This window comes from Neolamprologus brichardi, chromosome 22 (assembly GCF_056152115.1).
Source record: "Neolamprologus brichardi isolate AB-2024 chromosome 22, ASM5615211v1, whole genome shotgun sequence".
NCBI classification, from domain to species: domain Eukaryota; kingdom Metazoa; phylum Chordata; class Actinopteri; order Cichliformes; family Cichlidae; genus Neolamprologus; species Neolamprologus brichardi.
Genome location: NC_142124.1, coordinates 20,243,174 through 20,265,876, shown reverse-complemented (window position 1 = coordinate 20,265,876; position 22,703 = coordinate 20,243,174). Strand labels below are relative to the sequence as shown.

At 40.3% G+C, this 22,703-nt stretch overlaps 1 protein-coding gene and 1 pseudogene across 2 annotated transcripts in view; both read right to left on the bottom strand.

The window, feature by feature from the left end:
- vps50 (VPS50 EARP/GARPII complex subunit) overlaps positions 1-22,703 on the bottom strand; it is a 120,251-nt gene that overhangs the window by 43,618 nt on the left and 53,930 nt on the right. For both annotated transcript variants that reach the window (XM_035906508.2, XM_006787678.3), the window contains exons 14-21: positions 16,663-16,754; positions 16,398-16,492; positions 6,884-6,982; positions 5,510-5,600; positions 4,259-4,444; positions 2,906-3,024; positions 1,322-1,428; positions 203-324 (exon numbers count right to left, since the gene is read on the bottom strand). In XM_035906508.2, the coding sequence (XP_035762401.1) occupies positions 203-324; positions 1,322-1,428; positions 2,906-3,024; positions 4,259-4,444; positions 5,510-5,600; positions 6,884-6,982; positions 16,398-16,492; positions 16,663-16,754 (911 nt within the window). The remainder of the gene's footprint in view (positions 1-202; positions 325-1,321; positions 1,429-2,905; positions 3,025-4,258; positions 4,445-5,509; positions 5,601-6,883; positions 6,983-16,397; positions 16,493-16,662; positions 16,755-22,703) is intronic.
- On the bottom strand, positions 11,048-13,554 carry LOC148096762 (homeodomain-interacting protein kinase 2-like; annotated as a pseudogene).

The window sequence follows — 22,703 nt, the reverse complement described above, 5'->3', positions numbered from 1 at the left end:
TGTCTGTAACTTTTTAAAACTGATTTTATTTTTTAAACCAGCGGGAAATTTGGCAAAAATGCCAAATCAAAAATGGGCTGAGTTACAAGGTTTTGCTTCAGGGGTCTTTTATTGGCTAGCAAATGTTCGTTTTTTCATTAGTCTTCAGTATAAACACTCGATGTGATAGACACAACACCACAATGATGAAGGAATACTGTACCATGTCGTTGCGTCCAAAGAAAGTGTACACAGCGTAAAGGTAGTAGTCGAAAAGCTGTGATACGCAGTGGATGACGTCAAAGGCAATTGGCTTCAAAATGTTCATCATCTGCATGTACTTTCCTTTAAGGAGAGGAGACAAAGACGTAACAGTTAGATCCGAGTACAATGGAAGCTTTGTGTCGAGTGCTGTGTGTGACACAGAGGGCATCCATACTGTTCTTTAGCACCGTGAAACCCAGCATCACTTTACACAGAATGAAATGGCGCTGTACTTGAGTAAATTTTGAAGGAGATTAAACGGGTTAAACTACTGTAAGTTAATCGTGGTTGAACCATATCCTTTTTGGGAAGGACAACAGCATGAGCATATTGCATTTGCATACAAATTGCAAGGATTTAATTCAGCAGAAAGGTAATAAAGGCAATAACTACAGAGGTACAGGGGTGTAACAAGGTTACCATTGACTCAGAACTGATGTATGGAAGAATAAAAAAAAAAGAAGAAATAAACTCAATCTAGCTGGCTTTGCTACCCAGGCAGCACTATTTCTCCCACACTCTCATTTTTCACACCCTTTCCCTTAAATTCTGCACCAAGAACTCAGGGAGCAATCTAACTCCATCAAAGTCCAGCAGAGACTGAATTAGAAGTGATTGTATGGAATCAAACTTCGGGGGTCTTTTTTCTTGCAGTAAGTTTTTCCACGTGGCTCTAAATCAATATTATGTAGCGTGTGACAAAATACAGTTCTTTTGCTTTTTTACTGTATGCGCAGTCAAGCCAAAACAGCAAAGATAGCTACCTCCTCTCTAAAATCACATTATGAGGGTACATCATCAGACTCTTTTCTCATGTCTTTAAAGCTACGTCACATATTTATACATGTAAGCAGTTCTTTGGAAACAGAAGGCAGGAACTCAGGGCGAAGGTTAACCACTATTAGTGCAGTTCAGTCACGCAGATGTGGAGCGTGCCAATTGCAGTATTTTGCAGGCTTTAATGATGAATAAATGAAACTCTCAGAAGGCCAGAGAGGACACACTGTCTGGACACCTCGCAAGCAGAGGTTAGTCATCAATGAGATCATGTGTGTGCGTGTGTGTTTCCAGGACTCACCAACAAGCCGGATGACGTTGAGGGTGGTGTTGGTGAGAATTGGTGCGTTGGTCTTATTGAGGTTGTAGTCAGACTTCTTCTTGGTTCTCATGGTTTCTCGGGGTACGCTGGTGGCGGAGTCAGAGAAAGTAGGTCAGAACCATGAGGAAAAAGAGACTTGCTAATACGTGTCAACATCATTAATCCCCTGAAATGATAGGGCCAGGTTCAAAGCCTTCACTGTGGGTCACAGTTCTTGTAATTGATCAATCAGAACCCATTTCACAACACAGGAAATGGGACCCCAGCAGTGAAGTCTCAGAACTGGTGATCCTGGAGCACCAGACCCTGACACGGAGCTCGCCAAGCCATATTAGCCAGCAATGATTACATGGGCAGAAATCATTACATGGTCTGTCTCATTTCTGCGACTATATGAGCCATTCCATAATTAAGCACTAGTAATTCCTGCCTATAAGAACAGGAAATAAGGATTTTAGTGATTGTGGACTAATGTCAGGTGAGTACACGCGAGGAACTAAAAAGCATAAAATAATACTGTATGTCATCATACAAGACAGGAAACAGAAACTGCAATGAATCAAGGTTTTGACTCCAGTGCAAATCCTAACGTTTTTTTTAGATCAGCTCTCAGATTTGCCTAAAAACATTAATTTACTACAAGTTCTTGGCAGTTCAGTTCATCACACACACACAAAATGAGCACAGCAGGCTTATCGACAAAGACCGTCCCAGCTGAACGGTGACACAAAATTTAAGACCCCATCATGCTGCAGGGAAAATGCTGCAGTTCTAAACGAGGTCGGCTAAATCAGTTCGAGAGGAACATCTAAACTGTTAAAGCTGTGAAATGCTAAAACAGTTAGCGTTTGCATAAATGACAGGTTCTTTACAATTCAAGCATCCCTGATAATAAAGGAGGCAAAATACAAAACTTTCTCCAGCTGCAATTAAACCCTCTTTCAAATGAAAATTAGTGCTTTAACACACTGAACGGAGAAGTGTATAATTGCCTTTACCATTATTAAATAGCCACTAATTTTACAATACGCACCAATCGCATTAGCCGAGGTAGAAAGGAAGGGTAATTTTTTCATGGATATACAACAAGCCTACTGCTGACTTGGCAGGGTTAGCCAGAGGTTAGCTTAAATTGTTGGTGCTGGAGGTGTGAAGACTTGGGTAATACCTTCAAAATGAAGACTCAAGTACAGACAGACAGTTTGGTGTGTGTAATTAACATAATCGGTGTGCTCACGTTTTGAATATTTCACAGCTAGCAGTGAAAATTTATTTATTTCATGTACCAGCTGTCCAAAGCTGTCTTCAACGTGTCTGATAAGATAAACAAGTAAACTATAATTCATGTTCTCAGTTTTCATATAAAAAATTTAAAAAAAAAACAAGCAAGAAACTAAATTTTGGTCTTCAAAACAACTGGAACAGAACTGAAATCTAACAACTCTTTTGGACAGCACAAACATAAATCCAGTTATCAAACAAGCTGAAAGTGGATTTAAACAGAAGATTCGTGGACTGTCTGGAGATTTGTGGCATACACTCAGAGCCGGACATGGAACTGACCTCTTTAGAGGAGCATCACCCGTTTGCTCATCAACATAGTCCTGCTTGAGCTCCTCTGGGACATCGCTGTCGCTGTCGTAATCCTGGTACACGCTTTTCTCCAGCTCGTCTGACTCGTACTTGAGAAACGGTGAAGAGAAAGATGAGATTGAAGTCAGGGGTAAAAAAGCAGTGGATAGAGTTCAGATAAAGTGGGTGAAACAGAGAGAAGACAAGTGTTAAGACAGGTGTGAAAAAAGTCCAACTCCACGGGGAAATGGTGCCGGCGCTGTTGGTCGCAAGACACAGCAACAAAGAGTCCACAGGGATTTTGAAACAGCACAAAGTATTAACCCACTCCCCAAAGATAAAAATGGTGTAAGACTAATAAAAACAAACTGCATTAACTCTCTGTGATTAAATTACCCACAAAGCAACAAATAAACACTTCAAATATCTCACATACTGCTGGGAGGCACAAAATGTATTCACCTCTCACAAGAGAGTTCATATTATACCTTACTGAAATAAGGCAATATTTTCTACATGCCGAGGGAACACAAGCATCATATATAAAGGATTACACGCTTATGAGCAGCCAAACACCAAAGGCTTATACAGATATGTTGAAATGTCATCATAAAGTAAAGCCAAAGGTGTGGGGACACCTCTGAAATCTGAAAGAGAAATATTGTTTTCCATAGGAGGAGCAGATGAGTAGCCTCTGTAGCATGAGGCAGTAGTTGTTATTTCCTAAAAGGGACACTACTTAAATTGTGCTTTTAATTTATATTTAACACAAAACACAGTTCCTGAAAACGTATTAAGAAATTAAAAGGATTTCTATACCGGAGGCCTGGACACTAAAAAACTCAAAGAAAAAGAAAATCAGCTGCATTACGTGAAACTCTTTTCTTGGGTTAATCATTAGCCAAGTACAAGAGCAGTAGTTTATTTTCTATTGAATGGCTAACATTACTTGTCAGACAGTGTGTCAAAGCCCTGTAATGACTATGGCACGTTTTGCACGGCTGCCCTTAAACCCCCAATAAACGCTTGTTATGACCCTGGTGATGAGAGCTTAAGGGACGCTGATTATTTCTCAAATCAGTTCACCTCCTTATGAACTTGTCTGAAGTTTGACTCTATAGGCAGGCTTAATAAGGCGTACTTATGCAAGTGGGTTTATCTAGCTGGTGGAAACGCACGCTCTATAATCAAATCTAGTTCTGTGTTTCAATTCTAACTTGTGACTTTTTCCAAAATGACCATATTCCTAAAAATACTGCAGTATTATAACAGATTTCAACTTTCAACAGACACGACTTATTCTTAACTTTTTTTACAAGATGGAGTGCGTTTCCTAACACCTACCCCATTGGATGCCAGCACATCCTCCGTCTCCTCTTCCTTGTGCTCCATGTGCATCTCAAAGGGGTTTCCCTCTCGCTGGTACTGCTGGAACAGGGACAGCTCCTCCTGGGCCGAGCTGCTCGAAGACGCGGCCTGCCTACTCGGGGACACCGAAGGCGAGCGACACTGACCCATAAACTTAAACTCCTGGATCGGAGAAGATGGGACACAGGGACGCACAGGGAATTGTTACTGATCAGAGTATCCTACAAAAAGTCTGTGAGACTTTTAAAATGAATAAAGTTAGAGGTAATTTAAAAGAAAACAGAGCCAAGAACTCCAGTTAACATGTCACTTGTACACAGTGCCTTTGACCACTTGGTTTTAAGCTGCTGCATCACAACAAAAGCTAAATCACCATCTGTACAGGACGTCTGTGAGGAATTCCACTACACACGCTTAAATCATACTGTAGTGAAGGCCAAGTAATACATTGCCTGCATAGTAAAGTGATAAAGGCATGTAAAATTCCCATGGAAGTCCATTTATTAGGAGGGTTCTTTGGTACGCTTATTTATCGGTTTGTGCGTATAAGCAAATCAGAGATGAAGGAAAAAAAGATAAAGATGAAAAAATACTCGAGTTCACTGCATTCATTTTCTTTACGTTCCTTTCCATTCATCAGTGTTGCTTTGAAGTGAAATGAGCTGTACATTCAGATCGCAAAATGTTTTCTTATACTTAATCTTGGAATGTCTTCAGCATTGTTAAATGCCACAGTGCTACCTGAGTATTCCTGCTGACCATTTCCATCCCTTTATGAACAGCGTACCCATAGTCTGATGGCTGCTTCCAGCAGGTTAACTTGCCATCTCAAATCATCTCAAACTGGTTTCCTGAATGTGACATTGAGTTCACTGTACAGAGACAGCCTCCAGATTTTAATCCAATAGGATGTGGTGGAATAGGAGATTCAGAGATGGATGTGCAGTCCATAGGAAAGGTTGTATTTTTTAACTGTGGCTCATGAGTGTGAGAAAAACTGTCTAACAGACATCCCATAAGGGACAGCAGCCGTTTGATCTTCATCTGTGTTTTATAATGAGCAGTGAACTTTACGCACTTGCACCCGGTTGCACGCGCGCACACGTCACTGAGCAGATTCAGCGTTTCACATCCTCATGCAAATTTCACAGCAGTGACTGACAGCGTGGAATAAATGAAAGCACCCTCCCTTCACCTTTTCGCCTCAGTGCTGTGTCTCTTACTCACATGGAGCTGGGCTATGTTAAAGTTAGACTTGACTGGACACAGTTCCCACGTCTCATTTTCCAGAAACATCCTCAGCTCCTCCAGTCGGGCCCTGAGGGTTTGCGAAAAGAGAAAAGGGAATGAGCACAGTGCTGAGGAAAGGTCAGGAAGAAGAAAAAGTGAAAGAGACCGAAAGCATTAACATCTGTCCATTAATCACCTAATTCAACCTCATATAGTCAAGCAGCTCCCAATTTAAACACAATGACATCAATAAAGCCTACAAAGGTCACTAATGCGAAGTGTGAAGGAAGAATTCTGTGTGCTGTTTGCAACACGATTCAATGTTAACTGTGATCACAGCTCACAGCAGCCACCCCAGGTGCTCACCCGCTAGGTCAGTATCCTTCCTTCGGTGTGAAATGTCAGTGCGGTGTTCACTTCAAACACAGCAGTGCTGCTTGTTTCTTTTCTTTAAGGCATTTAAAGTATGAAAGTAAAAAAACACAAAAGACAGTGTCGAATATTCACTGCAATACTGTCCACTCGTCAGCTGTATTTCTTCAATTCAATCCACTGTGAATCAGAGGACATTAAAACCTTGAGAATAGTTCAATCGCTCAGCACGAAAACAACAAAACAAAACGAAAAAACCCATGCGGATATTAACAATGCTGGACTTCTAAAATATTTATTATGCCTGAACTCTGACAATGTCAGTCTGTGCTTTGCATCCAGAGGCTGACAGTACACCCCCGCTGATGACCGGGTGTGTTACCGCAGGAACCAGACGGAGAAACATAGACATACTTTGCTGGAGGGTAAATATAAAGCACGCTGAATGGCACGGTGTAAAGGTGTGTGTGTGTGTTTGGTCGAGTCTTCTTCGTCTCTTTGACCTCTTTCTGTTTTTTCGTTACATGTTCACACCTCTATGTCACCACCTGTAACCCAAAGCTGTACCCGATTTGTGTCACAGGACTGACGCTTATAAGAGGAATCATATTTAAGCGCGTTATCAATGATTCTTGACAGGTAACCTTAACACTGAGCAATGCAAATCACCTCAGATGATGTGGAGCCTTCTGCATGAAAGTATACATATTTATGAATTTGGCAGGAGGTTATGCAATCAGGATGTAAATGTGCTTCCAGCTCAGTGAGTGTTGGCATGTAATTACACATCTAGCTCCAAAGAGGGTTACGCCTGGGATAGAGCATGTTGGAGGCAGCCAGCGGTTATCGCCGTGTGCAAAGGTTTCTCTCACATAACGATATCCTGCTTTCTAAGAAATGGTTTCCATCATGTTTAGCTTTGAAAGACTCGACCAACATCTGCCGTAACCCTCACGTGGTTCGGATAATGATCAAACAGAAGCCCCAGACGTTTCTTACCTGTGGTAGTTTTTAAAGTAGTTGACACTCTGGCGTTTGATAGACTCCTGCAGGACCTCAGACTTACTGCCACAAAACTCCTCACCCACCTGCATCAACCTGAAAGAGAAGGTTGGTGGGAAAAACTGATCACAAATCCAAAAGTGTGGCGGGAGGGAAGGAAGATAAAGTAAGGAGAGCTAGAGACAAAGACAGAGACAGAGTGGAAGTGTTAAAACAAACCTCCTGTTTGAAGAGACTGCACTAAGACAAACTGGCATTCTGCAGCCCGTGTTGGCTCGAGAGATGCAATGACCACAACAGCTTTATCGATAGCTGCAGGGATGAGATGGCTCATTTACAGTAGGTATCTTATCAGATGAAGTCTATAATGAGACTTCATCTGATAAGATGAAGTCTCATCTCATTTGCTACTCGGATCTCCAGTTCACATACATTGTTGAGTATCAAAATATGTATGGAAAAAACTTTTGACAGCTGGCAGAGCTACCAGAGAGGCTTTCCCTCCGCCGTTTGTCTGCCCTCCTCCCTCTCCCGACTACCGATACCTGTTCTTAGCTCCAAACAATAACCCAGGAGCAAAAACAAGGTTAAGGAGATCGTCTAGAAGGGGCTGTAGGTCTGGTGTCCAGGCTAAAAGGAAACGCGCCCGACAGAGGGGATTGTCCGGTCTGGCTTTGAAGTGGTTTCAGTCATATCTCTCCAACAGATCTTTTAGTGTTTTTGCAAATCGTTTTATGTCACATTCTAAAGATCTGAGATGTGGGGTACCGCAGGGTTCAGTTCTGGGTCCTATTCTTTTTCTTTTGTACATGTTACCTCTAGGACTTATAATTAGGCAGTTCCCTGAGGTGTCTTATCACTTCTATGCTGATGATATTCAGCTCTATTGCTCTTTTAAGCTGATGGAAGTCCATAAACTGTCCTCTTTAATTAAATGTTTAGCTTCCATTGAACAGTGGCTTGGTGACAACTACTTACAGTTGCACTCTGAGAAGTCAGAAACATTAATTATTGCCCCCGACAACCAGATATCTCTAATCAAACAGCATCTTGGTTCTCTTGGCTCATCTGTTCACCTGAGCCTCAGGTACCTTGGTGTGATCTTTGATTCTGCCATGTCCCTAGAACAACACTCTCGCCAGTTAATTAGGAACTGCCTTTTTCAGCTAAGAAACATCTCCAAACTGCGAACTTTGCTGTCTAAGTCTGAGTTAGAAATGGTTATTCATGCTTTTATTTCTTCTCGCTTAGATTATTGTAACAGCCTTTTTCTTTGTTTGAGCAAAAGGAATCTTAACCTCCAGTTAGTCCAGAATGCTGCTGCAAGGCTTTTAACTAAGACACGAAAAAGAGAGCACATTACACCAGCGTTACGTTCATTACACTGGCTTCCAGTACATTTCAGAATTCATTTTAAAATCTTGGTACTGACTTTTAAAGCTTTGAATTGTGATGCCCCTGCTTACATTTCTGATCTTTTAGAACCCCACGCTCCCTCTCGCAGCCTGAGATCTTCTAATCAAAGGCTGTTGGTAGTCCCTCGAACATATTTTAAAACCAGAGGTGAAAGATCTTTTAGAGCGGTGGCCCCCAGGTTGTGGACTGCTCTCCCTCCATCATTACGTTGCCTTGATTGTATTTATTTTAAAAAGCAGCTTAAGACTCATTTATTTAGATTGGCTTTTAATTAGAATTGTGCTGTGTTTTATTATTAATGTATTTTATGTATTTCTGTTTTATATTACTGTGAAACATTTTGTGGTTGTTATCCTGTGAAAAGTGCTATATAAATAAATTGATTTGATTTGATTTGAATGAGAGGACAAACCAGCTGCCTAATGAACCACTGAAGCCACCCTTTGAGGTTAGAGCTCTGAAATAACTTCACTTATAGCTAGGAGTGCAGAGAGATGCCACAACTGCAGGTCAGGAATATCATGATTAAGCCATTTGTTGGTTAATTTGTTTAATTTAAAAAAACAAAAACAATTGCCACTCATTACATTAGAGCAGGGGTGTCAAACTCAAATACACAGTGGGCCGAAATTCAAAACTGGAACAAAGTCACGGGCTAACATTAATATTTATTGAAAAAAAATCTTCCTCCAGATATAAGAATGAATCTTTTCTTATGGACTCAAATAAATTTTGCTGGAAAACTGAATATGGAACAAGCAAAGCTTAATACTAAACAATATATATATATTAGCTGTATAATACCAGTAGGCCAGCTCTAATAGTAAGAGCGGGCCAGAGTTTGACACCTATGACTTATGGCAAAGTTACAGTCTCAATGTTATTCTTTATTTTTTCTCAGTGTCTTCTTGAGGGACAGTATGTGTATACGTGTACGTGATATTAAATGAATGTTTAAGTGCAGGTTATTGTGCAGACTCAGCACAGAGCATCAAAGAGTTGATGTAGTGTGTCACATCAGTGTGGTGGCAGCTGTCCTGGCAGCTATTTTTGGAATTCCATAAGATACTATGATTCATATCAGTATGTCATGCATAAACACATTGTATTGAATGACACAAAAACAGAATCTTATGAGAATTATAAGATTCTGCTAACATTCTGTCCACATTTGATAACCTGCTTAGTGATGTGAAATCATCAATGTGTGTGGGCAAAACAGAAGCAACTTTCGATTTCTAACTACAAATCCATTCTCTCTTGTTTCTTTTTGTCTTTATCCCACTCTAAAAGTTGGATGTAACAGTGAGACCAAATTTACAACCCAATAGAAACAGATCCAGGTACATTTACTGCAATATTCGAACTGATTACAGGCTGCTGGCCATTGACATGTAGTACCCTTTTGACTTGAAGTCACCTGGAACTGTAGCTGTGCTGTAAACAAATAATGAAGCACAGTTTGACCAGAATAAGAACTAGAATCTTTAACACACTAAGATAATAAAATACACAAGCTATTTGGCTGGTAACTGGCAATAAGCCAGAGGACTAATGGCCCCGAAGGCCCAAATGAAACTAGTAATGTCCAGACATCTAGCCTATATTACTTAATATTCATTAACCTATTTAAAAAGCACTTTTGCTCTGTTTCAGGTAAAGTGTAAATTTGAACCTCTGATTTGTGTGATTACATTTTCTCTTTGTCTTTTTCTGCTGCAGCAGCCAAAGTCTGATTTATTAATGACAAACCAGTGGTAGAAGCATCATAACATCAAGAAAACTGGACAGTTAAAGGATTTTTCTTTTTACATAAAAAAGAAAAAAATGTTTGATGATCTGAAATGTTTAAGTGTGACAAACATACAAATAAATAGGAAAACGCTTTTTCACACCATTGTCATATAAAAGACTTACTTCCTTCATTCTGTTCATTGACCCTATTGTGGACCACTAAAATTTTGTATACTATGTAGTATATACCTTATTTACTTTATTTATTAAATTTTGGGTTTGTTTTGTTTTTTTGCACTACATTAGACAACATCAAAATAGCGTCGTCAAAAATGACAATAGCGTTGGCATTTTTGTTATTTGTGTTTTGTAATCTTTATAAAAACCTAGAAAAAAACACCTCTTAATCTTTGGTATATGGCGAGGCGCTGTGGACATCCAAGTTTGTGATTGTGTAGATTTTTCAAATCAATACCATGGTTGCATCTACCGAAAATCTCTGTGAAGCTTAAATCTCAGTGACCTTGACTTCAAGGTCAGAGGTCAACTTTTCTGAAAATCGGAGGAGTTTCACATTTATAACACAGGTATGTCTACTAGGAGGCTGAAGGGTAGCACTATATATTTATAAACAATCAAAAACAACAATTTATTTCCAATTTGTATGGAATTTATTTCTGTAAACATGGTGTTTTAGGTCAGATTAAAGGACTGATGTGATGGTAAGGTGTCCGCTGCTCTGCTTTGAATATTGGTAGGCTTTTTTTTAAAAAAATTTCACAAGAATTGCTAGTTTCCCCTAGAGTTTTGGCCACCCCAAAAAGGAAGAAACCTTCGACAGAACCCGGCTCAGGAAGGGACAGTCATCTGCCGCGACTGGTTGGGGTGGGGGGAGTGAAAATTAAAAAAAAAAAAAAAAAAGCCAAAGTGATAATTATTGGAGCAGCTTAATTAATATTTCCAGTGTAATTTGCTGTTAATATCCTTTTCCAACCCCAGTTTGTGTTTTTATCACTTTTGTCCAGGGTGGAAGATGCCATGCTGGAGATTGACTCTGTATGGTTTTTCAATGTTGATACTTGGGAACCTGTTGGAGAGGCCAGGGTTGAAAAAGGGATGCCGTAGAACCTGAGAGGGTGTTATCCACTGGTGTGCATCCAAGGCCAACATCTCTTTTATTAGGCTGACAAATAAGCGTTGGCCATCTTCTGGTCCTCGTCTAAACATCATTATTTGTTCGAGGTCATCCAGATGTTTAAGTTTTATGTATCTTGTCTCCAAAGATTCATATCCTGTCTCGTATTTAAATTGTTGGGCGGTCTTAAATATCCAGCGTTGTTGGTTGTAGTTGTAGTTGTCTTTTGTGAAATAGTCTTCAGTGTACACGCCAGGCTCGAGAACATGATCTGGTGGCTGACCCTGAGTCTCTATGATGAATTTCAAAACATCATAATATTTTTTTCCAGGGTAGAGTGGCGCCCCTGTAACAAGCTCCACAGCCACCAGCCCCAGAGACCACATGTCACATGCTTCGTTATAAGGAAGGCCAAGCATAACCTCAGGTGCACTATAACTAACTGTCCCCACACGGTCACCAGGCATCACTGTAGACGCAGGACATGCGAGGCCAAAGTCTATAAGTCTGACTTTGACTGGAGACTCATAGCGATTTACAACCATGATGTTTCCAGGTTTGAGGTCAGCGTGCACTATTCCCAAAGAACCCAGGTGGGACAGAGCATTTGTGAGTTGACCTAAAATTGGCCTGACTTCACTTATGACGCCGGTTATTTGGGTCCCGTATGTAGTCCCACAGGCATTGATCAAGGAGTTCAAATTTCAGGCAAACCCGCTCTCTGTCAAGGAAAAAGCCGTTCCATTGAACAATGTTGGCGGCATCTGGATCCAACCTTCGCAGCTGCTCCAGGATGAAAATTTCCTTTTTTGCCTGTTGCAGAATATCAGGGCGGCTCTTGTTCACCTTAATAGCCACAGCTTGGTTGGTTTTGGTATCACGGCATTTGGCTACAATACCAAAGCCCCCTTCTCCGAGGAAAGCCTCTACCTTGTAGTGGTTTCCTAAAATGCTCCCTTCAACTATTTCAAGCTCATCTGAGCTGAAGGATGGGCTGGCTGACGTGTGGACGAATACTTGCTGAGAAAATTCAACCGAGTTTTGAAAACTGCAGTTGATTTTCTCTGATCTCTTGCATTTCAAGTTTGAAGGGTTTTGTGGTCTTTCAGCACTCATGTCAATGCAAGGGGAACTCTTAGGGTTGAAAAAGGGATGCCGGAGAACCTCCGATGGTGTTATGCGCTGGTTTGCATCCAAGGCCAACATCTGTTTAATTAAGCTTACAAACAAACGTTGGCCATTTTCAGGTCCTCTTCTAAACATCATTACTTGTTCGAGGTCATCGAGACGCGTCAGTTTTATGTATCTTGTCTCCAGGGACTCATATCCTGTCTCGTACTGAAATTGTTGGTCAGTCTTAAATGTCCAGTGCTGTTGGTTTTCGTTGTCTTCAATGAAATAGTCTTCAGTGTACACGCCAGAGTCTAGAACATGATCTGGTGGCTGACCCTGAGTCTCTATGATGAATTTCAAAACATCATAGTCTTCATTTCCAGGGTAGAGTGGCGCCCCTGTACCAAGCTCCACAGCTACCAGCCCCAGAGACCACATGTCACTTGCTTCATTATAAGGAAGGCCAAGCATAACTTCAGGTGCACTATAACCAACCGTCCCCACACGGTCACCAGGCATCACTGCAGACGCAGGACATGCGAGGCCAAAGTCTATAAGTTTGACTTTGATGGGAGACTCATGGCGGTTTACAACCATGATGTTTCCAGGTTTGAGGTCAGCGTGCACTATTCCCACAGAACCCAGGTGGGACAGAGCATTAGTGAGCTGACCTAAAATTGGCCTGACTTCGCTTATGGGGAGACCCTGGTTTTTCCGGTCCCGTATATAGTCCCACAGGCATTGATCAAGGAGTTCAAATTTCAGGCAAACCCGCTCTCAATCGTGGAAAAAGCCGTTCCATTTAACAATGTTGGCGGCATCTGGATCCAACCTTCTCAGCTGCTCCAGGATGAAAATTTCCAGTTTTGCCTGTTGCAAAATATCAGGGCGGCTCTTGTTCACTTTAATAGCCACAGCTCGGTTGGTTTTGGTATCACGACATTTGGCTACAATACCAAAGCCCCCTTCTCCAAGGAAAGCCTCTACCTTGTAGTGGTTTCCCAAAATGCTCCCTTTAACTATTCCAAGCTCATTTGAGCGGAAGGATGGGTTAGCTGACATGGTGAAATGTGTCGGCTTGGTCAGTGAATTGCTAAGTAACGCGAAATTCTCTCAAAACTCTCCAAAAGGGTTTGCTTACTGTCAGGTCAAGGTCCGTTGAGCAGCAAAGTTTAACAGAGCAAAGCTCCTACTTAAGGGTTTTTTCTCTCAGCAAGATGATGACATCACAAGGGATCAAAGGCATTCTACTTTGGATCAAAGGCATTCTATTTTTTCAGTTGAAACACTGAAAAAAACAGTGTTTCAACAGGGCAGGGTGGCGCCCTGTGGGAGGCAGAGGTGATAGGGTAAGGATGCAGAGGATAAGAAAAGATCTTATCTGTCACCTCATCAGCGAGCAGCCGCAGAATCACAGGTGCAGCTTGGCAGGGGATGGAGAGTGAAGACAAAATCAACAATGACTTATGGCAGGGGTGTCAAACTCAAATACACAGTGGGCCAAAATTCAAAACTGGAACAAAGTCGCAGGCTAACATTAATATTTATTGAAAAGAAAATCTTCCTCCAGATATAAGAATGAATCTTTTCTTATGGACTCAAATAAGTTTTGCTGGAAAACTGAATATGGAACAAGCAAAGCTTAATACTAAACAATATATACATTAGCTGTATAATACCAGTAGGCCAGCTCTAATAGTAATTTGGTATGGCTTCGCAGGCCAAATTTGGCCCACGGGCCAGAGTTTGACACCTATGCATTAGAGGAAGCTGACAAACCTAAGGTAAGTCTAACATGATAGGAGAGTACTAAGGTGCTGGGATCTCTCACTGCAGGAGTCACGGCTTTGGGTTTTCCAATATCAAAAACAGCCTTTAGCTTCAAAGCCACAGGAGGATTACTGCTGTGTGTGTGTGTGTGTGTGTGTGTGTGTGTGTGTGTGTGTGTGTGTGTGTGTGTGTGTGTGTGTGTGTGTGTGTGTGTGTGTGTGTGTGTGTGTGTGTGTGTGTGTCTGACTGACAGCTGAGCCAGCAGAGGCTCTGACACATTGTACACATGTCTGCTCTGGTAACTCTGTAACGTGCGAGTCAAGAGAGAGCGCGAGGCTAAAGAAGTGGAACCACAGAATTTTCCATTAAAGCACCCAGTTCAAATAATATTCCCCATTTGTACTTTGCAAAACATTTGATCTCAAGTATGCAAGCATATACTCATTGTAACCGGTACTGTTATTTCTATGATTAAAAAAAGAAATAAAAAAGGGGGCCCTGAAATTTACTTGTGATTTTATTTTAAGAGGAGACACACTAATAAATATAAATCACATAGAAAATAGAACCACACAGTAAGAAAACACTTGTATGTTTTTGTATCACAACTTTTTTGAAATATTATTTTTACACGAGATAATGTGGCTTATTTTAAATACTACAAAAGATTACAGAAAAAGAACAGCACATAAAGTCAGGTCCAAAACTCTTAACCTTATTTTATTTTGTTGTGTTACAAGAATTAAGGTTTTTATAGAGGAGATACTGAAGAAATGATACTGGAGCAAAAATATCACTAAATCTCAAATTCATGACTTGGAATAAAACACGTTTCACTGCAGTGTTTCACATGCATTTCTATACCCGGTTATTCCCTTAAGTAAAGAATGTGTTAATCTATTCTTAACAGTACTTCAGTCTTACTTGATAACAGTGTCTGATATGCAATGACAGCAACTCTACATATCCTAGTCAGGAAGACATGCACATGATATTTCTTTTAACAACGTTTCTGAAAGCCACAGCAAAGAGCTTTTACAGCGATAAGAACGCTAAAACAACCCATCAGCTCACAGTAAACACTTGCAGAAACAGCATTTCTGATGCAGAACTGGCACACACTAACTTGAGCTCTGGGTTGGTGGAATCTTTTCACTTTCACATGTTGTGTTTAGAGGTGCTGGGGTAGGTTTAGGGCAGGGTTAACGTGCCAACAGTCGTTTTTTGGAGTAGGCACCATGTGTGTGGTTTCATGTCACTGTTGTTACCTTTCACGCAAAAAAGTCTGAAGAAGCTGCCAAACACTGCAGACCCCAGAGTTATTCTGTAGTTTTCATTATTAGTTATTTTGTGTCCACGCTGTTCGCCCGCCCAGCAGGGTGACGACTATAGCCCACCAGCCTTTTACGACTGAGGGGTGAAAATCCAAAAAAGCCTCCTCAGACTGACTGAGTTAACCAATTTGACCAAACTGAAAAAGACTAAAGCTAAACACGTCCTGTCTATTTGATATGAACACCCACTATTTTTTCCATTACTTTCCTTTATATTCACATCCATTTAATATCATCTTTTTAAACGTTTCACAAAAAGGTTTTTCCAGATCTAGTTTTAGTTTTATGTTTCCTAACTTATAATGATCTTTGTAGTCTGCTTCGTCATTTCTGTCTCTCTCCTATGATATGAGGTAATCGTTCCTGATGAATCAATGATATATTTTTTCTGCGGCGCTAAACAAAGAACTTACGTAACGCAAAAAATGTCATAATCGCTTGATGAGTAACTGTGATACGACTGCTAGATTTAGGAAACAGCACCATTAACACATTGTAGAGCCACATCTCTGATTCTTGAGCGCTGGTTTAGCTCACTAGGAAGAGCAGGCACCCGTATGCTGTATACCCTGGGTTTGAATCTGACCCGCGGCCCTTTGCCGCACGTCTTCTCCTCTCACTCTCTGTTTTCCTGTAACTGTTCACTGTACCCCACTGAAAAAGGCCCAAAAAAATATCCCTGATTCTTCTTAGTACACTAGGAAAAAGGGGGAGTTGGAGAAACAGGTTTGGAGAAATTACCTTTATAGTTAACAAAAAAACAGTTGCCATTATTGGAAGCATGAGAATGAATGAATGAATGAGTGTGACTCTAAAACTTAAAAAAAAGGATGAGAGGTGTGTGTGTGAGTGTGAGTGTGTGAGTGTGTGTGTGTGTGTGTGTGTGTGTGTGTGTGTGTGGGGGGGGGGGGGGGGGGGGGCACAAAGAGGAAGGGACAGCAATAGCAAGATAATGAGGACCAATTAATGGATACAAGCATGAGCTGTCTGCACTAAACCTGAGGCGTACCTGCTGATGACATCCAGTACCACTATGAAATCGTCGTATTTGAAGTTCGACATGTCTGTCCCCAGGATGTAGGCCTTCACTTTCAACTGGACATCCTGTGGAGAGAAATAATAAGGACACAGTGATTTGTGGGAGGAGAACCTGTGATAATTAATTAAATTAAAATAAAAAATAAAAAATGAAATACAAATTTAATGGAAGAGAAATGCTTCAGAAAACCCCCTTTTTTTTTTTTTTCAACGGTGGTGCAGACTTTTCAACAAACCTGCCAGATTCGTGTCAGTCCATGCTCCAACTTCTTCTTCACATAACTGTGGTCCACGGCCAGCTCATCGGACTCGGCGGCAGCAGCATCCTCTGCAGGTAGTCAACAAGGCATACAGTTGAATTAAAAACGAAAACACACACACACAGTGACCAATTAAAATTCTCTATTCAGATCCACCTCCTATACCTTCTGGCTTGGCTGTCATTTCAGAGTCAAAGACAGTCATTTAGCACTTTTAACGCGCATTGACTGGATCGCAATCCACTCCCAGCACAAAAAGGTAATTATGTTAAATGAAAGATTAAAATTCCACCGGTGTATTTTAATATGAAAGGGAACACAGTGGTGTATGTATGAACTAAGGTGGTGTCAAAAGTCCTTCATTGTCAGCTAAAGAGTGGGAGACTTTCTGTAGTGGCTGACAGTCAGCATCTGTCAAGAGTGTAGATCGTGTTACTCCCAAAAGAGAGCGAAGAGTGACAGCAGCCTAGAAGCAAGGAGAACAAAACTGGATGACAGCTTAATACAGGCCTGGATCCCTGTTCACTGTCACACCATCAGATATGCTAGTTTCTCAATTATCAGGTCAGTACCATCTCTTTCTGTGTGCATTTTTCTTCCTCTCCCCGATCAGATAGATCAGACCACCACTGTGGCAACGACACTGTAGCGTGTCGAAACGGCAGCGATGCTTCCCCTAAGCTGAAAATTGCTTTCATTAAATTCAAGCCGCTCTCATGTTTGAAGGGAATTTTTAGGAAAGCCACGAGCAGTTAGCCTGTAAGTCAACAAACGAGCAGTTCTCAGTTTCACATTAAATTCTATTCTAACATAAAATAAAACCAAACGATTGGGAAAACCCAGCTTTTTATTTTGTAGTTAATTTAAAGATTCACATTTTATACAGTAAATGTGTAGTTTAAACACTTCCAGTCTCTTGCTTAGCTTCATAGTTTCGTTCTTAGACATGAGAAGAGTAGATTTGCAGATTATTAAAAAAAAAAAAAAAATTAATCTTAATTTGGGTGGTTTCTTTTGCAGCCCTGCAGTTCATCCTCTGTCTGAAATAAGCTCTTAAGGTAGCTTCTTCTGATTATCTGCCCCTTATCCGGAGCTTTATGCATAAGATGACCAGATAGGGGAAATCCACTCTCTTCGACATCACACAGATCCAAGAGTAAAAAACTCTTTGGGCTCACCCGGACTTTAGTATACCCCGACCTTGAATTTGAAACCTTGGCTGTGTTTACTATGTTCTATTAAAACGAATAAATATATATGTTATTTACATGAATAAGTAAATGCACAGTGGTTCCTTTTCAAATAGATTACTTTTTCCTTTCATCGTCTTCCTATTGGATTAACATGGAATTTCAATTTGGGAACAGGCATGAATTATGCAGCAAGATGACTGAAAGACCCGCACACCGAAACACAAACACATAATTTAACTCCGCTTGGCTCAAACGTCTGCTGTCAAACAGAGCATCTGTGCAGTGGCCTGCTGTGCACGACTATAAATATCTCCTGCAATTTTTTTATATGAGAAAACTGTACGTTCTGTGCTCAGAAAAGAAAAGTATGTGGTGACGTTACAAAGCTGCGTATGAAAACAATCTGTGGCGGTGAATGTGTTTTCATATTAACGCTGGAACAAAAAGCGCATCCATTTAAAAGAAAAAAGAAAAAAGAAAAATGAAGAAATAAGCCATACACATAAATCTGCATTAGATTTACACAGCCCACATGCTGCATAAATCTAATCATATAAATATAATGACAAAAAAGGAAAGAAAGAGCCAGCAGGGACAGTTACATCAGGATGTTGTGAGGGGAGAATTAGGTCACTGCTGAGTGAAAAAACAGGAAAAAAGACGTTAAAAGAAAACAGAACAAAAGAAAAAAATTGAGTGTACTTTTTCTTGTTACAGAGATAAGAAGTTCAAAAAGTAAAGAATCTTTAGATCAGTGATGCCCAAAATACAACAATTCTCAAACAAGTGGTTTAGCTGAATAATGAGTCCAAAAATATATTTTAGTAATACTAGTGATGCCTGATCATTCAGAGCTTAAATCTTGAGTTTAAAATGAACTTTTTTTTAAACTTGTAAAGTTAAAGAATGAAAATCCTCAAATTTAATGACCTAAAAGGTTTGTCACGTTTATTTTATGCCCAGCAATTAATGTTAGAGCATCAAACCACTAAGAAACGGGTTGTTCTTACCCCAACTACACATGGGGAAATAATTATTTCATCCCATGCTGCACCATGTCTACAGATTCAATGTCTTCCATCAACCTCTCCACTACTGGGGTGGCTGTAGCTCAGGTGGCAGAGCAGGTCAGCCACTAATCAGAAGGTCGGTGGTTCGATCTGCATGCCAAATATCCTTGGGCAAGATACTAACCCCATGTTTGCCTACTGGTGGTGGTCAGAGGGTCCGGTGGCGCCTGTGTCCGGCAGCCTCGCCTCTGTCAGTGCGCCCCAGGGCAGCTGTGGCTACAATGTAGCTTGCCATCGCCAGTGTGTGAATGTGTGTGTGAATGGGTGAATAACTGAATGTAGTGTAAAGCGCTTTGGGGTCCTTAAGGACTAGAAAAGCGCTATACAAATGCAGGCCATTTACCATTTACTATTGGCAAGATCAAAGAGCTGTCAAAGGACATCAGGGACGAGACTGTACAAGGCTGGAGTGAGCTACAAGAACATCAAGCTGGGTGAGAAGGTCACAACTGTTGGTGTGGTTAATCTCTCAGCACTCGCATCGTTCCCATAACTCAACTCGCTGTGTTTGTAGGAAGAAAAATGCTGAGTATGACCCGAAGAACATCATCAGCATGGAGGTGGGAACATTATGCTTCGGGGCTGTTTTTCCCTGCTAAGGGTACAGGACGACTTCAACGCGTCTTGGACGGGAACACTGACGATGGCTTGTGGATGGGCATCACTGTGATGGGCATCACAGTGACCCAAAACATACAGCCAAGGTAACAGGGGAGTGTCTAAAGAAGGCAGTGATCTTTTGATTAAAATGAAACTATCGTAAAAATTAGATTTTGTTTATTGCTTTGGAACTGAGAAAACTTACAAATTCAGCAGTGGATGAGATAATTATTTTCCCCCACTGTAACTGCTTTATATCACAGACATGGTCAAACATTTCCATAGTCATCAGGATGAAAACTCCCCCTCCTGTTACCAAGGATAGATAATGTTCACTTTGGGCACCAGACCTGCAAAATGATTTAATAGACAAGGAGATGCAACTTTTATGCAAAACCATAGATCTAATTTAAATTCCGGTCAGCAAGAATATTTTTGCACCTGCCTATCATGGATGATTATCTTCTCGTCCCACCAACTGATTGCAATCTTCACACTGAGAAATTCCCGGGGGGTTGATCTGATATGAAATGTGTAGCCTTACTCATCTACGTGTCTTGCCTCTTGGAAGTATTTTCATTACTTACCTTAACATCAGCCCATCCCTTCATTTTACCGTCACAGCCCTTACTTTCATTCTACATCCATAACATTACATTTGTAATAATAATAATAATAATAATAATAATAATAATAATAATAATAATAATAATAATAGCTGCTTTAAAACAAACAATCCAGTCTGGGGATTTTTAACAGATACCAATCTCTGGTTTTAATTTCAGTCATTAATTGGGATGCTGTTGTTAAACACCATCGCATTATTCACTGAAAGACAAAAGAACGCAGGCCTAGGAGACATGGTGACATATCGGGGTTCAATTTAATGAGCACACGGACGGCGGTGGATGTGAGGCAGTGTGAGAGGGGGGGACAAAAATTGGGGAAGACAAGTAGAAGAGAGGTCGTGAAAGCTAAGAGCTCTGATAAAATTGAGAGCAGAAACTGTAAGTGACTAATTCATGACACAATACTGAGATCCACGGGGTGTGTGCCAAAAAGAGTAAGTACGAAAAGAAGCACACGATCCTTCCCACCAGTTTTAACACTGCAGTAATAACTAATAGTTTGTGTGCTGTCATTCCGAATTAGCATCCACTTGCCTACAAAACACTAGACATTACAACAATGATTGCTTCAGAAAGAATGACACGCACGTACATCCTGCCAAAAACATAACCTCAGTTCTGATGGCCACTGGGAACAGTTGATTGGGGATATTTTTATTTTTCCTTTAGGTGGTCATTTCACTGGAACGCCACAGGAACAGCAAACGTTCCAGCTTCATATCTACGGCCGCTGCAGATTGGTGATTCATCACTGAACATCACTTCCTTTCCATTATTCACAGCCTACAATTGCTGCTCTTTAGCCCTCTGTAGCCTTCTTTTCTTCTGTTTAGTTTAGTTTTCATTTGGCTTTCTCTTTTCTGTCCTGATGCCCTCACTTTGTTTGCATGTTCTGTATTGAATTTCCTTCTTAAACATTTGGATAAATCTTTCTACTGTTTCACGAAACGACTCTCTTGCTGGTGCCATGACTTGTTTCAATTAGCCGTGTGTAATAGCTTGCTCAGATCTGCAAACACTCATTTAACTACAGCTTTACATTTCTTCAGAAAGTGATTGCATAAGATTTTCCTCCGCTTCAAGTGTTTCAACAATTTTTTCCTCTACTTGATCTGGAAAACTCATTAATTTAAATTACTAAAAATAATGACTCCATAATTTTCCCTGTAAATGTGTATAACTAAAGAATCTCATTTGATTAACTGACAATCAGATATGACTATGTTTACTCAGTAAAAAATAAAATTAAAAGAAGAAAAGAAAAACCAAACAGGTTATAAGATGCACCCCGAAAATCTGATATCAATCTAGTACAGATAAAATCTATGGTTTTGCTTAAAGAGCAAAAGCAAATTATTCTGATAATTTAAAAAACAATTTGGAACTGATAACCTTTATATTAAGTTTGACATAATATCCTGCCCCATTTTTCATCTTTCCACCAGTTTTCTGAGTTTCTCATATTCTGCTGCTGTTGTCACCTTAGTTCACGTCAGTGTGGTTTCCCACTGCTAACCTGGTGAGGGTGGAGGCAAGCCTCCAACACTGACTAATAAAAACCTTAACAATTGTTTCTACAGAAGAGGAGGAAATAAATAACAGGGAAAGCAGGGAAAGCAACCCTTTGTGAATCCATAGGTGGCAAACAGTGTTTGACCTTTCGTGTCTGCGCAGGTAACAAAGTTCTTAGTGACTCACAGGTCAAACCCCTGCAGAGGCCTCGGCCCCTCTGTGTGTTTTTTTTTTTTTTTAAAAATGATGCATATAAAAGCAGCACGTGCACAACCTTTGCATTTTTCCAAAGCGGAAGGTTTTACCATTGTAGCCTGCAAAACACAATCTAAAAGAAGCAGTGGGTGATTATTAGTGTGTCATGGATAAATAAAATATATATATATATATATTTATTTAATACATTTGAGAAATAACACAAAATGAAAGGGAGAAAAACAGAAAAAATTACTGGCCAAAAATAGTCTTTAACGCCTGGTTAATAAATCCAAATGAATCTTAAAGGATTAAAGATGATTAAAGTGAGACTTTAGTTTTTGGGTTTTTTTACAAACAAATAAAACTTAATGTCTTGGCATCTATTCATAGTATCTAACCTCCCACCAGAAATTTTTATTTGAAACATGCAGGTGCTTAAAAAGATTTCCATGGCAATTAGATTTACCACAAACTTCACTAAGTTGCAGTGAAAAACACAACTCAGCCAATGTTTGAAAGCAGAAAAAAGCTAAGAACCGATTAATAACAAATAACACACGAATGGAAAGAATAAATATATAATTCCTGGATTTTCATTTTCTAGGTTATAAGCTGTCCTGCAGTTAAACAGATATGGTGTTATATTATAGATCAATGCCTTGCAACGTTTCACCAATGCAACAATATTACATATCACTGCAACGCTGTTATTGTGGATTTCTCCATCGCTCCGTTCTCTAATGTGCACCAAAAGAAGTAATCTTAGGACATTTCACACAAATTGACTCTCCCTACTTCAGTTTATATACCAAGAT